Source organism: Pezoporus flaviventris, unplaced genomic scaffold, assembly GCF_033815535.1.
Source record: "Pezoporus flaviventris isolate CSIRO_AGI_PZ_B2104156 unplaced genomic scaffold, CSIRO_AGI_Pfla_v1 ptg000076l, whole genome shotgun sequence".
NCBI classification, from domain to species: domain Eukaryota; kingdom Metazoa; phylum Chordata; class Aves; order Psittaciformes; family Psittacidae; genus Pezoporus; species Pezoporus flaviventris.
The window spans coordinates 775,145-795,675 of NW_026892624.1; the positions used below are offsets into that span (position 1 = coordinate 775,145).

Below are 20,531 nucleotides of genomic sequence, written 5' to 3' on the forward strand. Positions count from 1 at the left end.
ATGAACCAGGAAAATGATTTATAAAACACAATAATAGATGCTACTTGGAATCCACAGAGTAAGAAATGCAATACAAAGCTTCAGAAGCTCTGCTCTTACTTCTAAATGTTTTGGAAACCTAGGAACCAGTCCTACAATGACATGTGCAATACTGAATTAATCTATTGTGAGTAGTCCTCTTAATGTCATGTTTCAGTGCAAAAGCTGTTCACCACATCTCAGTGACGAGTAACCAATTCCCCATGTCTCCACAACACTAATGCCGAAAGACTACTATAGAAGGATTAGGAAATACTAAATAAGAAGTAAATCTTTTCACCTTCTCCTCTTTGTACTTACTAAAATTCTAATTCAAATGTAAAAATACCTAGGGAGAAAATGCTGTAAAAGCACAAGCAATTTTGAAACACTCCTTTTTTCTTCCCTTCTCAGGGTATTCTGCCTTCAACTGCCTGTTCTCCCACCATTTTTAATTTACTACCTAATCTACAACTAAACAGGAATTTTCAATATAACCTACATTGTAAGTATTAATTACTGAACACAGTCTTGCTGATTTCATTGAATCACATGTGTCACTAATGATTTCAGAATTGAGCAGTTTGATACAAGAGAAAGGAATTTGCTAGCTGGAGAGCTTTCTTTCTCACAGGGTGAGACTCAGCCATTAAAAAATGAAAAAATGAAAATGATTTGGGGTTGTTGAACTTCTTTCCTCTTCAAAATTTAATCTAATTCTTTTGGACTGCTGCAGTCTCTTTTGGTTCTAGAAAAACACTTCAAAATCTGAAACTATACAAGCAACTAAATCAATGCACACCACAAATATCACAGCTTGTATTATTAAGATTATGAAGTTTAACATTGTACCAAGACTCTAATGCATGTAGTTAACATGTTCAGTGAGCACCCTGCTACACAAGAAATAAAATATGTACTTTTCTTCTTTCCTATACAGACATCAGGTGTGCTGGACATAATATAGAAGCGCACAGCATAATTCCAAATTAGGAAGGAGTGCAGATTTTACAGGTTTTTGAAGGCTTTATTATGAATAAAACCTCAAACTATTGGATTGGTTACTGTTCAGTATTTGAAGGAGGATGTGCAAGATTCTGCTAAGCAAAGCTGAAGTGTACTTCACCATTACAAGTGTTTCTTCAGAAGAAGGGACATAATGAAAATGAGTAACTGTAGAGATAATTACAAAATATTGCCACACTGGAGACTATTTTCCTGGTGAAAACCAATGGCAAGTTAAAATGATAAGTTTCTTTCAAATATTTAGAGTGTAGAAAGGCCTGAGAATATGTCTGAATCAGGTGAACAAGTTTTCTAAGCCCTATTTGTATGGTATATAGAAACATTCACAGAGGTGACTCGAAAATTCTTTTGAAAAAAGTGAGCCAGGTAGCATACCCTTATAAAAAGGTTTAGGTTGCAAAAATAAATCAAACTGTAGACAGGGAGGAAAACAAGATATAAGGGCCATATCAAATACAGATAAAATACAGATAACCACAATAATAGAAACCTCCTGAAACACCAGTCTTCAGTCTGGGATCCATTGTTCCCCATTCTACCACTTTGCTTGCTGCCACCACTTCCCTTTTGCTGACTCCAGTTCTTGGACTCTGCCACATGCTTAGTATAACTAAGGCCGGAAAAAAATAAGCCAAGGAAAAACCCACAGGCAACAGACCATTTTTTGGAGGCACTGAGAACTGCAGTGTTTAGGTCTCCATGGAAATGGTGGAGAGAACTCGACAGTGTCCTGATTCACTGTAACTGTCTTTTAATATACCAACAGCTGCTTACTCTGGCATCTGTTTTTATTTTGCCCCTTTTTCTTCCCTGCAGTTTTTGGAAGGAAAACTTTCCTCATTGTTGGTCATATTCACAAACAATAAAAGTCAGGCAACTTCAAAGATTTAGGATATTTCAACAGAACATACAAATGCTACACAATGCAAAAACATCCATTATATAGAGAATGCTTTGCTTTCTTGACCATGAAAAATCATGTATTCAAGATAAGCTTCATTTGTACCCTAGGGGTCATTACCTTAAAGCAGTTCTGGCCACTGTGGGTAGCACCCCTCAGATTTACTTAGGTTTCCACACAGTGCAGCGAACACAGGAAGTTTGATTTTCTGCACCTCCACATGGTCCAGCCACTCACCCTAGCACACTGGATGCCAGCTTCTGTTACCACAAAATATGCCTCTGACAGCCTAAGGTTATGGAGATACTTTCAGGTTTTAAAGGGCTACAGCACTTAAATTCCTCTGGCTGTTAGCAAATCTGAAGCCCTATTTAAGCCACAATTTCCAGGTTTGATTTATAGTTAACTATTTAACTAGAAAACTGTCTCTGAAACAGATAGAAGAGCACTCCCAAGAACAACTATCCTAAAAGGACTGTGGGTACCACTACACTTTTGCAGGAAAGGTGAGTGGAAACGTCTCTCTTCTGCATTAGCATGCAAAGACACTCTGAATGGCTACAAAATACAGCCATTCATTCACTGTCATAAAAACATTATATATTCAAATACAAAAGAATAAATTGTAAACATAACCTCTGGCAGGAAAACCGAATGAACAAATACAGACTGAGCTAGCATCAAGATTTTCCTTCTTATTTCTGCACCTTGGAGCATCTTTCCTTAGCTGCCCTATACTTTGTAGTCATAGATTATTTAAAGTTAAGAACAAAATAAATCTCCTGACACTCTTTAATGTTATAAATCTACTTATATTAGGACCTTCCTTAGCAATATCACTGCCTACTTGCCTATCCAGCTCGATTTCTCTAGGACTTACTTCTAACATAATTCAACATAGTGGATCCATTTTAAAATAAATAAAATAAAATAAAATATAGCATTATGCCTTCTTCCACCTAAGTAACATGAAATTTTATATTCAGATAAAAATTCATATATTACTTCACATAACTCTATGCTTATAAAGCAAAAGATAAAAATAAAAAAGTATACCTTAAACTTCAAGCAGATCTGTATGGGAAAGTCAAAAGAATCATAGAAGTTGAATATGTTGCATATTAGAAAGCATACAACTACATGCGCATTTACAGACAATGTGAAGCATAATTTATTAAGTAAGCTAAAATCTTGTCAAGAAACAACAGTGATAGGCTCAATATGGCAGCTACAAACATGATTTTATGTTATGGGATACAGAGATATTTGCAAATTCCAGTACATTTCAGACAATTTTCAGCATATTTTTCCCGAATTTTTGCATCTTGCAAATTTTCAGCATCTGTGTAGTCTAAGTACACTACCCTTATTATGAACAGAACTGCATCTAGGAAAAACAACATTTCCTCCCCTCTCGCTATATTACCTTATCATTTAGAGCTCTTTTACTGTAATTTACCCCTCTTTTACTTCATTTAGAAAGTACGTTAAAACAAAAAAAAACCAACATACACACAAAAAAAAAACTAAAACACACACCCCCTTTTCATCACAAGCTAGTCTCTACATACAATCTTTAGACAACAAGTAAGGTGGCAAAACATCATAAAGCTGTACTCACAAATCTACAGACACGTGTTGGTGCTATCCATTATCTCTGGAAAACAAGCCAAAACTGAGCTCAGTGGAATATCTATGAGAAATAAATTCCACCAATGCCAATTTAAATTACTAAAATTACTTTTAACTTTTCGGTTATCCTATTGTTTTCTTGAAAGATACTACGCAAAATTTTGTAAGTTGGTTCAAAGATGTCAGTATTCCAAAAGGCACCCCCGCAAAAAGTTCTTTTGCAAAAGCATGGATTTTTACCAACTTTATTATTAAAATAACCCTGTATATTATCTCAGCCTCAAAGTGCTGATGTGCAACATACTTTCTTAATATAACTACTTGCATAAAACAACTCCTCTAATTAATAGTACATGGAACTGATAGAATAGATGGAATTCATCATTTCTGTATTACATATTAGGCCATGGTAGACATTCCTTTTTTCAGGGGGTGTCTCCTGTATTTTTCCCTTTGTGATAAAGGAAACTCAGAAAGCAACTTTCAGACCAAGTTTTTCTTAAAAAATATCCGGTATTTGAACAAGAGAAAACATTTCATTTTCTGCTAAATGTTACATAAGTAACAAGCAAATACCAACAAATAACTTTACAATGCTCTTACTTTCTAAGAAATGCACAGCTGCACATCCAGAACTAAGAGAAAGATCAACTACCATTGTGACAAATGACGGCTAGTAATAAATGGTTAAACCTTACCTATGCTAAAAATTTCTGTTCAGCTAGTTGCTTTTAAAAGATTTTTCTGCCACATTATACATACGATAGCTTTAATAATGATCAGGCTAAACATCATCTTTTTTTAAAAAAAATGGCTATCTAATAAAACTGTGGGTTTATCATTCTGTCAAATATGCACAAGTACCACCACCCTTCTTCATTTCTTCACCTTACCACACCAAAACTGAGATTGAAAAAAAAAAAAATAAAATCTGGAGTTATACATTGTGGTTAGTAAATGAGACTGCATTGTATTTCATGTAAGTACACTAAATAAAGAAATGAAATCCCAAACCACAGCCAGACCCTTCAATACGTAGCAGAATTCCTAATACAAGACTTCCTTTTAGATAGGTTAGCCATAGCCAGACAGAAGCCTGCAAAACTGAAGTCTCTTATAGCTGTACTTCCCTCACCATACACACACACACTTTTTATAACCTTCAGGCTGAAAAACACTCTAGACATACATAATCACAGTTGACTAAAAGTATGACAAGTACGCATTATCCTGGGTATTTCAAAGGTCAACATTCAGGAAAATAAAAATTCCTAGATGACAATTACCACACTGTGAAAACTCTGAGTTCTTACAGTCTGAGAGATTCGGTTACAATTGCCAGATCTTTGTCTGGAATTTTCTGGTTTTCTCAATTTACCATATTGAAATTAGAAGAAAAATACTTCAACACACACCAGGAATCAAAATAAAATGCTGAATAAAAATAGGGGAAAATTTAGTATCCAAAAAGTACACACAAAGGTTATACAAACAAAAGCAATTAAAAGTGTCTAATGACAATTTATCTTTTGGCCACCTAAGAGCAAAACCTTACTTGCGTTAAGTCATGTCTACCACACAGAATAGTCAGTTTGTGAGCTTCTATGGCTACTGTTAAAGGGTGCTGTCCAGGTAAGCAGAGAAATAGCCACAATCAGAATTAAGCCTAAGAGAATATAATGTTCACTACACTCTCCAGATGTATGAATTCAGTTAACAAACGATATAAAAATCAAAACAGCACCAAATTCACTACCACTTTCAGTATCTATCTTTTCACATGCACTACTATGTTTACATCACATTTATGATTGATCAGCTTCTATTCTGCTTTTGCAAAGCTTTCAGCCAGCAACTCTATTTGCTCACACATCACAAAGGAAGAGCTGGACAACTTCTTCAGAAATATTCAATCTTTCAGTATTACCATTCAAAACGCTTGTTAGAACTTTAACGATCATTCCCTCAGAAGGGGTTGCAACAGTTGCGCAATAGCATTCAATTGCACCTTTGCACTTTCACATTTAACAGCTGCGTGAAATTGCATCCTGAATCAATAGACACTCTTTAAAGTCAGGACTATTTAAGAGCACTTTTCTTTGCCTCAGAAGCAAGAGAAACTATATTCCTGAACTGAGTTAATGAACAACTGCTTATTAACTTTACAAAATATTAAATTACAAATGTTAAAATCATTAGGCTAGAGAATATGTGGTATTGTAACAAATAATATCTACAGAAATCTATTCTCAAAAAACAGCACTATGTTGTGACGTTCATGTCAATATATTAACTCTAAGTCACCATCAACCTAAAGAATGTTTTGAAATTACAGCAAATACATGTAACAGCGTGCGTATTTCAAAGACGTTAAATGGAAAATACCTCAATCTGATATCTAATATTGCAATGTGACTATTACTACCAGTTTGTTTACATTTAAATGTTAATTATAACTTGGGCTAAATTGTAGTTTTAACAACCTGCAAATGCACATTGTCTACACAGAATGAAACAAAGACTAAAATATACCCATAAAACAATTACAATCCTCACCAAACATGACTGGAGATTTGAATTTAAACAGACTTGTTTTAAAGGTAACTTTCAAGATTTCTTCAGACTATTCTACACATAATTGGTTTATGCTGAATACACAAATGCAGTTACAAAACGGGACTGCACTACCTACGCTTTTAATTCAACTTTATTTTTTTACACAAGCCACTATAATGTCAAAGACACTTTTCAACTCTGAAAAGATTTTATTACACTATGTATAGTGCCAAGATTTAAAAAAAATAACAATTTTAAAAGACCCTCTTTTCCAGCATATACTGAAGACCTTAGTATGAAAAATACCATAATCTGAATTGTTAAGGCCTTTAAAAGCAAAGGAAACCAAACCAAACACACACACTCAACTCCCAACCTACAAATTCACATCGTGGATACACACACAAGCCAGCCAGAATATTACTTTTTCTGAATCTCACTAGTAGACATAATGTTGGGGCATTTACAGAACAATGTATTATAGCTCACAGTGAAGACTCTGGAAGCAGAGATTTGGATGTGGGGGACATCCTTTTTTTCCTTAGCCCAAGATCTGTAAAGAAGATGAACATTACAACAGCAAGCATAAACTTAGTACCTCAGAAGTGGGGAAAGCACTGGCCTGGGCGAATTGTAAGTCACATTGTCAGATCCTAATAATCTCTTCACCATAGCAACTCAGAAGCACGACTGCCCTATGCCATGAAATCCACTGAAGCGAGAGGGGATGAGGCCACAAGTGAAGGTTGGCCAGCCTGCCCAGAGGAGAGTGGCCCATGTGCAGTAGGGTGGCACAACCAGACCTGTCCACAGTGGTGAAGGGGAGACCCTGGTTCTATTGGCAGGAGGATGGATCTAAATGATCCCTAAGGCCCCTTCCATCCCAAACCATTCTGTGATTTATGACTTGGGCAGGGGAGGCATCATGACCTACAACTAAAACTACTCCCTTCTTGAACTCGACTGTGGCTGGCACTATCCCAGCGCTGAACGGGCATTCACAGTTTCCAAATACAGGTTTAAACATGTAGATGTTAACACCTACTTGACAGAACAGCCATAAAGAACTAGGTAAAGAGAGCCGGTAAAAACCCAAAACTTGTTTCTTATATATGAAAGGAGCTGTGCTTGGCATCACAGGGCATAGTCTAAGCTCAGACCGCTTTTCTATGTGTTTGTGGACTGAATTGCAAGACTCAGAACAACACAGAGTCAGTTTAAGACATCATTCCACTGATCAGGACTAGTCAATAATCTTTTGTGCTAGGAAGCAGCAGAGCTTCAAATCAGTGATTCTCACAGGAAGAGGTTAAAAGCTTCTATCCACATTTTACATTATGTTACAATTCTGAGAGTAGATGCAGCACACATACCCATCATGAAACTACACGACACCAGTCTGCATACCCAGCTAGACTGAGAATATCAATCCAAAGACATGAGAAGAAACATGCCCCTTCATAACAAAAACTCAGTGTTACTGTCAGGATGGAAAGGCCTTCCAGAAAACAAAGAATAGCAAAGGAAGTCTTGAAAACTCAGAAACATGGTAAGTACTCTGTAGACTAAAATAATACTAAATGAATAATTAAATAAATTTAAGGTGCTTGAAAACCAGCAAAAAGAAAAAAAAATCTCAAGGTTTGCACTATAAAATAGTAAATGCAAAGACACAAAGACACTTTCCATAGAATCCTTCATACAGAACCAAAGAAAAATGAGAATTGCTTGAAAACATAGCCACACCCACATTTTTAGCCTAGAAAGTCAGTAATGAATGGGTTATCACAGCTTGAATGCAGATGACAACTTTACCATATGAAAAAGCTTGGCATCTACAGATGCTCCTGCTCAGAACAGAATGAATCTCATCTCACCAAGAATTCCATAAAGTCAGAAAGTACATGGTGACCTACAGAAAAAGACCTAAATAATTTGGCATTTGAAGGGCAGTTGCTTCTCTTGGTGTGTCTTCATTCCTTATACTGACCAATTATCTTTAAACAAATCACATCAAATACCTGTCCCACGATGTCAAATTCCATTAGCACATGATACTAAATGCTTCATTTAGGTGCCCAGTGGCTATTGCATAATGGTAATACAGCCTTTCTAGGTCTTACTTGTAAGTTTGGAATGAATTCTTACTTATTTTTATGTAGAGTTTATGAGAGTTGTTTCTCATGTAAGAACAGGTCAAGATTAGCAGGCAGAACAACATGGGTAGGCACCTGCTGTAGACTTCCTCATGAGGGATAAGTATATGAGGCTTTCTTCAGACAACCACAAATTTTATGTATGCAGGCCCTGGTTCTCACAGGGAAATTCATGCACACCTATGTCTGCAGGAATAACACAGCAGAACACAAGCAGTCTAGGAAATTTCTGGTGTGCAGTGATAACTTCCTGACACAGATGATCAACGAGAGATACACTGCTAGACCCAGTACTAACAAAATAGGAAGAACAAGTCATGGGACATTAAAGTCCATGGGTTGCAGTGATGGAGCTCAGGATCCTTAAGGGAGGGAGCAGGTAAAACAAGAGGACAACCCTAGATTTCAGGACAAGATACTATAATCTCTTCAGATATCTGCTTGGAAAAATATTACAGGATACAACCCTGGAGAGAAGGAAGATCCAGTAGAGCTGTTTGATATTCAAGGATCACTTTCTCCAAGCTCAAAAAAGTCTATCATCATGTGCAGGATATTAAAGAGCCACAGGAAGCCTGTGTGGATGAGCAAGGAGCTCCCAGACTATCATGAGACTTAAAAAGAGGTGGAAGCAGAGGCAGATGACCAAAGGGGTACATGGAGTTCCAGTCAAACCGCGTACACATAAGAGTTGGGAAAACCAACATGTATGTTGATCTGAAGAACAAGGAAGGATTTGATAAAAAACAGACAGGAAAACTAGAGAATGGCCCTACTACTAAATACAGTAGGGCCCCTGATGACAATAAACACAGAAAAGGCCAGGGTACTCACATCCTTCTTTGCCTCAAGTGTCTACTGGCAAGACCAGCGTTCAGGAATTGCAGGCCCCTAAAACTGGGGAATATCTAGAGCGAGAGAGACTTAGCCTCCGTGGAGAAGCAGGTTATGGATCACATAAACTGGACATAGGTAAGTCTATGGGGCCTAACAAATTATACCCATGAAGACTGTGGGAGCTGCCTGACTTCTGGACAAGGTTACTCTTAGTCATCTTTGAAAGGTCATAACAACTGGGACACCTTCTTGAGAACTGGAAGAGAGCAACTGTCACTCTTATCTTCCGTCTGCTTATAGACTGGCCAGCCCCAATTGATTCTCTAGGAATGTAATGCAGCAAATAATCCTGGAAATAATTTCCAGGTAAAAGGACAAAGGTGATTGGGAACTGCAAGCATGGATTTATAACGGGAAAATCATGCTTGACCACCCTGAGAATCTTCTACAGTGAGGTCACTTCCTTGGAAGGTAACAGGACGACAGGAGGTGTTCATATCCACTTTAGAAAGGCTTTTGATACTGTCTCCCATAAAATCCTCACATAAACTGAGAAAGTATGGGTTAGTAAGGACTGAAAACCAGCTGAATACAGAAGCTTGTGTCCAGTTTCACAAAGTCCAGTTGGAAATAAGTCAGTGGCACCCCAAGTGTTGACCCTGTGGCTAGTACTTTTTAATATCCTAATTAATGGCCTGAATGATAAAAACAAAGTGGACCCTCAACCGGTTCACAGGTGATACAAAACCAGGAGCAACCACCAATATCAGATGTGTGTGCTACCCTTCAGAGTGACCTGGAGAGTTGGACAGAGAGGAATTTAATTATGTTTAACAAAGAGAAATGAGAAGTCCTGCATACAGGGAGCACCCCATGCAGCAGTACATGCTGACTGCCAAGTTGCTGGAAAGCAGCTTTTTAGAGAAAGACCTTGAGGAACTCATAAACAAACTGACCATGAACCAGCAATACATCCCTGTAAGCAAACAATGTCAAAAGCCTCACGGACTGCACTAGGAGAAGCACTGCCAGCAAGCAGAGGGAAGGTGAATGTTTCTCATTACTCAGCATTTGTGAGGCCAGGTCTGGGCTCCCCCAGACATGGAGTTACAGAAGCGGTTCTAAATAAAGGCCACAAAAATGATTAAGGGACTGGAATATCTTTGATATGGTACTGTTTAGTCTGGAGAAGGCTAGTGTATGGAGGGCTCTGCCAGAACACGAGGTAATAGGCACACACAGAAACATGTGAAATTCCCTCTTCCTACACAAACTATCTTTCTACAGTGATTCTCCAGAGATTGTTGAGTCTGTAGCCATAAAGATACTAAAAACTCCTGGACATAGTCCCAGGCAAGGTACTCTACCTGCCCCTTCTTGAACAATCTCAAGAGCTCCTTTCCATCCACAATGATTCTCTTAAACGTATATATGTTTCAACATCACTAATTTTTTATTTTCATTAATGTGTTTCCTAATATTGTGCTCACCACCCCCCCCCCCCCCCCCCCCCCAAGTCTTTGCCTTTTTATAATCTTTTTTCTTCTGTTCTTCTGTTCTGGTTGGGATTACTTTTCCCAATGTGAATAAACTGAGCTTCCAAACACTTCTAAAAAACCACCCCTAGAAAGCAAGCCAAAAGATACTGTGGTTCCAAGTCTGCATGTTTACTGGAGAAAGGTGTTACAAGTACTGAAGATACAGTTTATGTTCATAGACAAAAACCTCAAGATCCAAGTCAACCATTCTTCACCTTCAAAAGATACTTTTATGGGAGTTATGAAATTGTTATGAAACAAAACATATTCCCATTTTAACACCTGGTACCTATGCATTTTTGTTGTTGTTAAAAGGAATTGACGCATTAACAACAATTAATTGAAAAATTGTGTTTGGTAGCTTAAAGAGACAATTTTCTCCCTAGCTTGTCACAATTTATGTCGATCATCTCTGGCCTGCCTGCCATATACCACTCTGCTCCCCAAACCACAGCAGCCCTGTCCTGAATTCACTCTAGGTTATGTATCTCTCTTGCACTGAGGTGGTAGAAGCATGTTTTGGGGAGGGAGGGGAGTAGGGTATTGTTGAAAACTGCTTGGCCTTTCTTGGCTCAGGTGCAAAAAACCTCCTGCATTCATCCTTGTTGACTTTCATGAAGCTCCCATCAGTTCACTTCTCCTGACTGTTCAGCTCCCTCTGTTTGGCAGTACTACCATCAAGCTTCTTTGCAAACTTGGGTACAGTGCACTTGCATTGCCTCTGCAACACTGTTGGTTAAGATACTGAACAGTACAGGTCCTGCCACATACCCCTGCAGCTCCCTGCTTGTTATTATTACTTTCCAAGTAGCGTACAGCTTAGTAACAACTATCCTCTGAGCTTGACCATTCAATCTTGCCTATTTTTAAAACCATCCGGCTGCCCATCTGCTTGCATCACAACATCCTGACTAGGATAGGATATTATGGGATACAGACAAAAGAGCTGTGACCAACTGAAGTATACCTGTTGCTCTCCCCTTGGCCACACAGCTAAAAACTTTATCATAGAAGTCAGACTGGCTTGTAAGGCATGATATGCTTTTAGGAAAAAAAAAAAAATCCACTCTGGCCATCCCAAATCATCTTTACATGGCCAGCACTTCCAAGAGGACTGTCTCATGGTTTTCTGAAACAACACTGACTGGCCTTCTTTGATGGAGGCAACATCTGCCCTTCTCCAACTGCCAGGGACCTCCCCAGCCTCCAAGACTTTTCAAATATAGTAGAGAGGAGCAAGCACTCTTGGACTCATTCTTCATTCACCTCTGAGGACTCTCCCTGAGTGCTTTCAAGCACTAGGCTCCCAGAGAGAGTTTGTCAGTGAAAGGTGAGGCAATGAAGACTATCGATACTGTTTCATCGATAGACTGGTATTTTCTTTGTTGACCTTTTTACTGCCCATGCAGCAGTTAAAGCTGTGCTGTCCTGGATGTCTCTTACAAGTGTCAACTCCAAATGAGCTTTGGTTCTCTTAATATCATCCTTCTATGTTCAAAATGCCTCATTTTTATGCTGCCCCGGTTTCCAACTCCTGTATACTAACTTTTTGCATGGAGCAAAGTCATACAAGTTTCCTGTTCAGCCTTGTCAGTATCCCAGTACATTTTAGTTTCTTACCAGGATGAACAATCTTTGCAGTTGGAAGAGGTCATCCTTAAGCAGGTGTCAGCTCTGATGAACTCCCTCACCCTTCAACAGTGGCCTCCTATGAGATCCCATCTACCAGTCTGCAGAATAAAACTGAAGTCTACTCTGTTAAATTCCACAGTCTGTGCTCTGATACTCTCCTTCCACAGTTCCATAAGGATCTTGGTATCTACTATTTCAGAGTCAGTACATCTAAGGCCTACCATTGACCATCTGATCCCCACGCAGTTGTTGGTAATAAACAGATCATTTTGTTGCCTATCCAGGACCCATCTTATGTTATCCCCTTAAAAACATCCTTCAAAGAGCTTCTCGACTGCTTGCGTGCCAGTGTTACTCTGCCAGCAAATGAAAGGGAATGAGTCGCACATGAAGATGTGTGATTCAGAGACTTTTAAAGAAGGCTTTGTCATCTTCCGTACCATGACCGTATGAACTACCATCTTGATGTCATCCTTTTTAGCCTCTCCCATCCTCACCTACAAACTCTCAACCAGACTGTTGTCTTCCTGCTGGAGAGCTCCCTACACCCAAAATTCTTCATGTTCTGAAAGCCCTGCCCTCTACTTTTGCCTTTCCTGAGAAGTTTGTATCCATCCATCTCTTACTCCAGTCACGTGAGCTGTCCCATAACGTCTCCTCTATACTAATAATGTCATCGCTCTGTGACTATATGGGAACCTAATTCCTCCTGCTTGTTTTCCAGGCTGCATGTATTTGCCTACATGCACTTGAGATGGGTATCCCCCTTTTACCAATCCCAAGACCCTTATTGCTCTCACTACCCTGTATTCTTTTTGCTTTCCATGCACATACCAATACCCCACTTAACTATGGGTCATAATGTCTTTTCATCACCCAAACCTTTACTCACCAGGTTGGCCAGCCTATTGGCACAGATACTCTAGTCCCCTTGAGGATCAAAGACTTTCAGAGACAAATGGGAACCAAATTATGGACCCCATGGTTTTAAAAGCCAAATGCCTGCTGACACGAGCTGTGCAATTAGCCAGGCTTTGATCCACAGGATTTTCCTGTTCCTGTCCTTTGGGAGGATGTGTCCTCCAATGTCTTACCTTTTCACCAGCAGGACTCAGCAGCTCTTACATAACTGGCATACTTAGCTAGAGGGTAACTCTCTCTAGTAAGGTACACTTGATTTGCAACTCAAATTCGAAAACGTCAAGACAAAAGAACAGTAAATTCACAGTCCACAAGACTCAACATGAATTACAAGCATTTAGCATTTCCCTCCGTTTTGGGAAAGCAAACTGAAACACCCAACCAAGTATCAGTTTCTCCATATTGCCAGTTAAGAACAGGTAATGTGCAGGGAAATGGCACAAAGGACAACTAAAATTACTATTTATGCTCTCTTGAAGAATCAGAAAGAGGGAAATATCAAGAGACAAAAATATTTCTTCCGTGTAAGAAAAATAATTACAGGTAAGCAGTCTTAAAACTGTAATTGTGCCACTCCTGCCTGCACAAAGGAACCTCCCTCTTTAAAGCAGGAAAACAAAGCATGCAGGAAAACAGAATGTCTGCAAGAACAGCTATGATCTGTGCAGAATCTGGCCATTACAAAGGTGTGTAAAACAGAAATCTTTGTCTGAAGAGAGGGCAAAGGAGAAAGAGAAAACATGAAACAGTATCTGTAATAACAAGTCAGCTACCCTTCAAAATGTAGTCTTTCAGTTCTTTCTAAACTCACTGGTGTTGATTTCATAGGTGCTGAACCAAGGTACTACATCTCATGTATGACCTTCGACATGGTCACGGAGAGGACAATTACCACAGCTGCGGGTTAAAGAATTCACTCTGTTCATGCTCTCTTAATGAATTATTCTCAGTCAGATACTGTTCTTTTGTCTCTCACATTTAACAGAAACAACACATAGAATCATAGAATAATTAGAGTTGGAAAGGACCTTATGATCAGACAGTTCCAATGCCCCATGGTGCCATGGACACCAACCCTTCTCCAGTCCCAGTAGCTTACAGTGTTCCAATACCTCTTGGGCAGTTTGTCCTGCACCCCAGACTCCTTTTGCACCCATAAGAGGAGGCACTGTATGCTACTAAAAAGTCTCTTTAATAATACTCTGTCTTCATGTCCATCATATCTTTTAATCTTTACCTTTTTCTGAAGAATGTTACTTAAGTGACACAAAAACTTAATCTGGAAGTAAAAACCAGTTTGACTTCCATTAAACTTCACTACTTATGTTCAAACAGATCATTTTTTCACACACATACCTCTCCCCCTCCCAGTATAAGTTCTTTTATCTAATAGGATAATTAACTGGGACTCTACATACTCTTCCTGTTGTTAGGGTCATTCCTTTAAGAATTGCAAGATTATCACCTAAGGCTCTGTATCACAGAAGAGCTGTCTCTAGCTGTGAAGACTAGAGGAAAGCAGTTCACAGAAGTGTTTAAGAAGTTCTAGGCATCACCTCCACAGAATCCCCATGAAAAATCACAGCAGGCTTCCTGGACATTTGATTTGAAACAGTTGTGATGATTCAAATGGAGGTCTCTTCTTCAAAAGGAGACGACCAGTTCCACTGAAGTGATAAGCAGAAGAGGAAAAAAGGAGACACAAATTCACCCTTTCAGAAGTTATGTTGCCTAGAAAAAAATCAGCCATCTTTATGTCTGTGCAAGAAAGCTGCAGGCAAGTTCTTCAACAATTTTAATACTTTCCTCATGAAAGCTATTTTAAAAAAATCAGTCCAAGTAAATCTTAGCAATATTCCACATATCAGCAAAACAATGTCTTCTCAAGTCAACCAGAAACAAAGATACTACATTAAATTAAATAAACTGGGAAGTTATTTTACGTAGAAAATTATACCACAAAAGTATACAAGCATCAGTAAAGGATAAACCACATGGACAGAAATTCCAGGCCTAAAGAAGAAACACTGCAGAGGACTAAACTACTGGGCACCTACAAAGCATGACAACTGTGACATGTTGATTTACCACAATGCATACTGAGAGGGATAGAAGCGTGGTACTGTTACTTTTTTAATTGTCAAAACAAGATACAACTGCCAATAATTGGTTTTTTTTTTTGGACTACCCAGACAGGAATCTACAGAAGCATAAAACCTCTTGAAATTGTCCAGAACACCATGCAAGACTTGCTTCACTATCAGTTTACTATTCTGCAATGTGTTTAAACTCCGTAACTCTGCAAAGCTTTAATAACAAATACTATGTAAAACTTAAAAAATCAGAAATAAAATATAAATGGAAAAACTTGTTCAAAAGAAGGAACAGCTAAATGTAAAGTATCTCTACAGGTAGCCTAAAGGCGGTGTAAAAATATCATACAGCCTTCTGAGAACAACGACATACCAGACATCAGTAAAAGGAGTCTAAAAGAAGATTAAAACGAGTGTATTATACAAAATAAAAACACAAAAAAAGGGGGGGGGAGGGGGGGGGAGGAAGTCCCAGAGATCGTATTTAAATGCCCCAGACCTGGCAGGTTGCACAGAAAAAATATCATAAGCCTATCTAAAAATTAGAGAGATTGATCTGAAAACAACAGATTTTTTTTGCAAGCACAAAGCCTCACACAAACACCTGCAGAACTAGAAGATGACAAATACAAAACTGAAGTTTCAGGCTCATTCTATTACTTTCCATTGCCACTCCTTGGCTAAAGGCTTCAAATTCACTACATATTCACTTACTCATGGAGAAAACCTGCAAAATTTACAGATTATTCTGATATTCTTGTAAAACTCCAAAGACTTAAACAAAATACAAGTCTTGGTATTGACAGAGTCCTTGCTAAACTCAAACTTTCAAAGTCTGACTGACAAAGTAAAAGCCAATTTTGTCTCTATCTTGAAGTCTTACAAGAAGAAAATTCAAAGCATGATTTGAACTACTTTGGTTTGATTTGGTGTGGTAATTGCAATCATGTCAGCCACGTCAAATGTTGAAATAAATTGTAAACAGCTTCCCTCACAACTACCTACCATTAACAGCCATTTTTTTTGTGCCCTTTAGATTGCAAACATTACTCTGGACAACTGCTTTCATCATGAAATAGGAAATACTTCCTCAAAAGAGAGGTACATCCTAAAAATTTAGGTAAAATCAGTTTACAGATACCACACACAGACAGTTCTCAACTGTAAAAATGCATACAGTCACGAGAGACCAAAGCCCTAAGCTCATGTATATTCAAGGACCAAAGCACTGCTCTATGCTTAGTATTCCTATTTGAGGCAAATTAAGTCCTATCTGGATAGGTTTTAGACATCCTGCGATTACAATTTTCAGTTGCAATGCAAATACAATACGAATCAGAATTATTAATAGGTGGACAATTCTTCTGTATAATGATGTCTTTCTCCCCTGCTGAGTCTCACTCCTGCCTTTGGTAATATTCTCTAATCTGTATCTGCTTCCCAAAAGATGAACTAATGGTAACAGACTACACAGGACATTTCCTTTTGGTCATGACTGAGGCATAAGTAAAATACATAATACAGATGCACTAAAAAAGAAATCCTCATGTTCCACAAGCTCCAGTTCATGTTCTTGTTATTTCCTGTTAATGTGCTAAGTGCTTCACAAAATCTTTGTTGAAAGCAATCAAGACTGGTAAACCAGACATTCAGCTATTGCATACAAACTTATACAAAGCCTCTCTGGCATAATAGCAAACAGGGAAAAAAGTCCAAGCTATATATATATATATATACATATATATATGAAGCAATCCTTAGAAATCTGCCTCCCTTTACTACTGCCTGCTAAGGTTGTTGTGAAGAAGTACACAAATAATCAGTCATTAACATACAATCAATTAATCACCTATATAACTCAAAGTGTTCAAAATAGATTTCACCTTTATTTAAAACAATTAACTAATACTAACATTATGGTAAGAACGCATGACAATATATCAATAAAATACTGCAGAATATCCATATATTGTATAATCATAAAGTAATAATAAAGTAACAACATATTATTACATGTCTAAAGTAATTTATATTAATATATTATGTATTATACATTTAGACTATATTAGTATATTAATATATATTAATAAACATTCAAGCAGTAAGACATTGTTTTTTATTTTGCAAACCGACATACCTAAAAGGTGAAGTGATTCTTGTTGCAGCATGTTCCTTACATGAGTTTATGAATACTAACAGATTTGTCTTGTACTTTTACTGCTAATTGAGATGGATAACTTAGGTAACACAGGTGATACAGAATTATTCCTCGGTAAATTTCAGATATGGCAGGGCTCAGATAACCTTGCTTTCTGCAAACTAGTTTGTCACTACATATACAATCTATCAATATGTAAATAAAGCCTGAATTCTTAGGCATGAAGAAAATTCAATGAAACAAGATTCCCCCTGAAAAATGGACTTAAATTCACCACTTTAGAACAAGACACTTGTCTTGATACTATGGGGAACCTCACGGTACATGTTACAGTACCCACAATATCTGAAGTTACAATCTTCAGATTTGAAACATAACTATCAGTTTATTTGGATTAAGAAAGGATTATCCTACAGATTTCCAGAGAAGATGATTTTTTATTAGACACCAGGAGCTTGCTTTTGACAATATAAAACATATTTTAATACTTTAATGGGTAAAACTCTTGAAAGAATCCATGCAGACAACAGTTTTAAATAACATTATCAACAGACATTTGAACTTTGAGATCTGGACAGTTCTGCTTGTAGAAGGAAATGACGACCACCTCTGATTCAGTGAATGCCAGACAAATATTGAATGTGTTACAATTAAAATCTTCACCTCTCTAGACTAGTTTCCATTTCTTAATCCCTTCTGCCTACCAAGTCAGTAATTCAAGCTACCTACACAATTTCTTCTTACTTTACATTTGAAGTTTGGTTGGAGTTTGGTGGGTTTTCGTTTTGGGGGCTTTTCTTGCTTTGCCTACAGAACAAGTTTATATGACTGTTCTACGATACAAGGCTACCACAATGCACTGAGATTATCCAATAAAATTCAACTCTACATATAATACTCTGTTACTCTATATTTAAAAACCATCCACAAAACAGATTTTCATTTACCTGCATGATTTGCCAAGTTTATGTCCTTCTTATTTCCCATGATTGCCTTTTTTTTTTTAAGTAAAAAATACTGAACTGCACCTGATCATAGAGACAGAGTCATCTATGTGCCTCTTCCAACTAACCATATTCTGCACTGTAAGTCTTCCTACAGATTAATCAATTTGCCTTTCTGATAAAAAAAACCTACACTAATATGCAAATAGTCTAATTCATTTTAAGGAATACACTTGCAGAAGAATGATACTAGTCACTGAATAAATGTGGGACATGCCAACATTAAACCAATCATTTCTGAAGTAAAGAAATTTCACTTTAGTTCCAGTTTAATTTTAAAATCAGTTTCACTCCTAAGCATCCATAAACCCCACTCTTCTGCAAGGATGGAAGTGGAAGACAGGATCCATTTGCTTTTAGTTCTTTCATGTCAGAAAAGGATAATGTTAAAAGGAATGAGGAAAATTAGTGAGAAGGAGGAGGAAGGTTACAGTCTCACTCAAGAAGACTGTCAATGAAGTCTGGTCACCTGTTCATACCCACGAAGGCAATCACACAGCATACTGACAGTAAGCTATCACATGATTGCTGCAAAAAACAATACAGAACTGTACAGAAGTTTTAAAATTAAATAGCAAAACAAAGCAAAGACACTCAAGTGATTTCAGCCACATGAAAACTCACAATTTCCACATCCCACATTTTACTTATCAGAAGCTGTAATACCCACAGAAATATTTTATTATTTAAAAATTCAATTAGCCAGTTCAGAGGCTGACCCAAATTGTCAGAGATGACTAATACTCAGTGAGACCTAAGGGTTCCAAATTATCTCAAAAATTACTAAAACCAGACTTTTCAGCTTTCAACAGAATTGAACATAAATTTATAAATATAAATGTGTTTATAGCATATAAAGGAATATAAACATACTCTGATCAATCTGAACCACAGATAACACATGAAACCTTACCATTGCCTCTAGGAATCTCACAAAACGTAAAAACTCTGACTCACAGCTAAGTCTGCACACCGTAAAAAAACATGCACTGTAATTTTATGACTCAAAAAGCTGTCAAATCAAAGTATGACATAAATTTTAATCTAGTGACTAGTAGACAAAAAAAAATAACAAACATACTGTATATGGTATGCAGAGATTTTATGAGTTGGCCAAACAAATCTTACCCCAGCAGAATTTTAGCATGAACCTCTTTGTTAGTCCTTGAGATTTCTCTCAAAGAGGTAATTTCTGCATCAAACCAAAATCCTCTTTCTTCTGGAGTCTCAACATTGTAGTTAACCATCACCACATCACCCACTTTCAATTCACTCCACTTCAGAATGGTTCTTGCTCGGGGTCGAAGATTACTGGTGTCCATTTCTACTATGCCATTCTCTGGGTACCTTGAAAAGTAAAACCAACAACAGTAATGATCAGGACTTCTGTAACAGTAAAAAGCAATTCACATGTAGTATTTTTCAAAAGTAGAAATTTTTAAATGTGTTTGGGCATATAAATAACATGGTTTAAATATCTGACCGTGTATCCTTTTGACAATGTAGTTACCATCAAAACACAGACTGGGAATTTAACTAATCTCAGATGGACAAACAGCCTTCATGAGTTTTCTCACACTCTCAAAGAAAGAATTATATACATTTGTAAGTTTACAAGCACTGGATAACTTTTTTATTAGAATATGATACAGCTCAAGGTTTTGGCACACATACTACCCCAGTTTGCTCCACGTAAAGTCAGTATTACAATTAAAATGAGAGGGTAACAAAGATTAAAACTAGGCTTTTCAAGCAGGCACATTTTAAAGAGTATGAATAACTTCTGAAAAGCTCTGATTCCTTCCCAACTTGAGACTCATTTAGCAGAATTAAGATAGGGGTATTCAACAACACAACTAAAATCCCAGTGTAAGAAAGCAAGCTTGTAAGATTTGAAATGTTAACTTTTCAGTTTAACACCACTGCCTTCTTAAATCCTCTGTATAACGCAATTCTTCAATGACAGCAGAGCCTGTATAGTTTGCACGTACTGGAAAAACAGCATGGTGTGACAAAAATACTACTTATGGGGTGGGGGGAAGGCTGGACTGTTGCAAGA

At 37.5% G+C, this 20,531-nt stretch overlaps 1 protein-coding gene across 7 annotated transcripts in view; it reads right to left on the reverse strand.

Moving 5' to 3' along the window:
- UHRF2 (ubiquitin like with PHD and ring finger domains 2) overlaps positions 1-20,531 on the reverse strand; it is a 97,959-nt gene that overhangs the window by 42,122 nt on the left and 35,306 nt on the right. For all 7 annotated transcript variants that reach the window (XR_009746879.1, XR_009746881.1, XR_009746880.1 and 4 more), the window contains exon 4: positions 19,601-19,819. Coding sequence is in view for 4 of the 7 variants with exons in the window: in XM_061473090.1 (XP_061329074.1) it covers positions 19,601-19,819 (219 nt within the window). In the remaining 3 variants the exon portion in view is untranslated. The remainder of the gene's footprint in view (positions 1-19,600; positions 19,820-20,531) is intronic.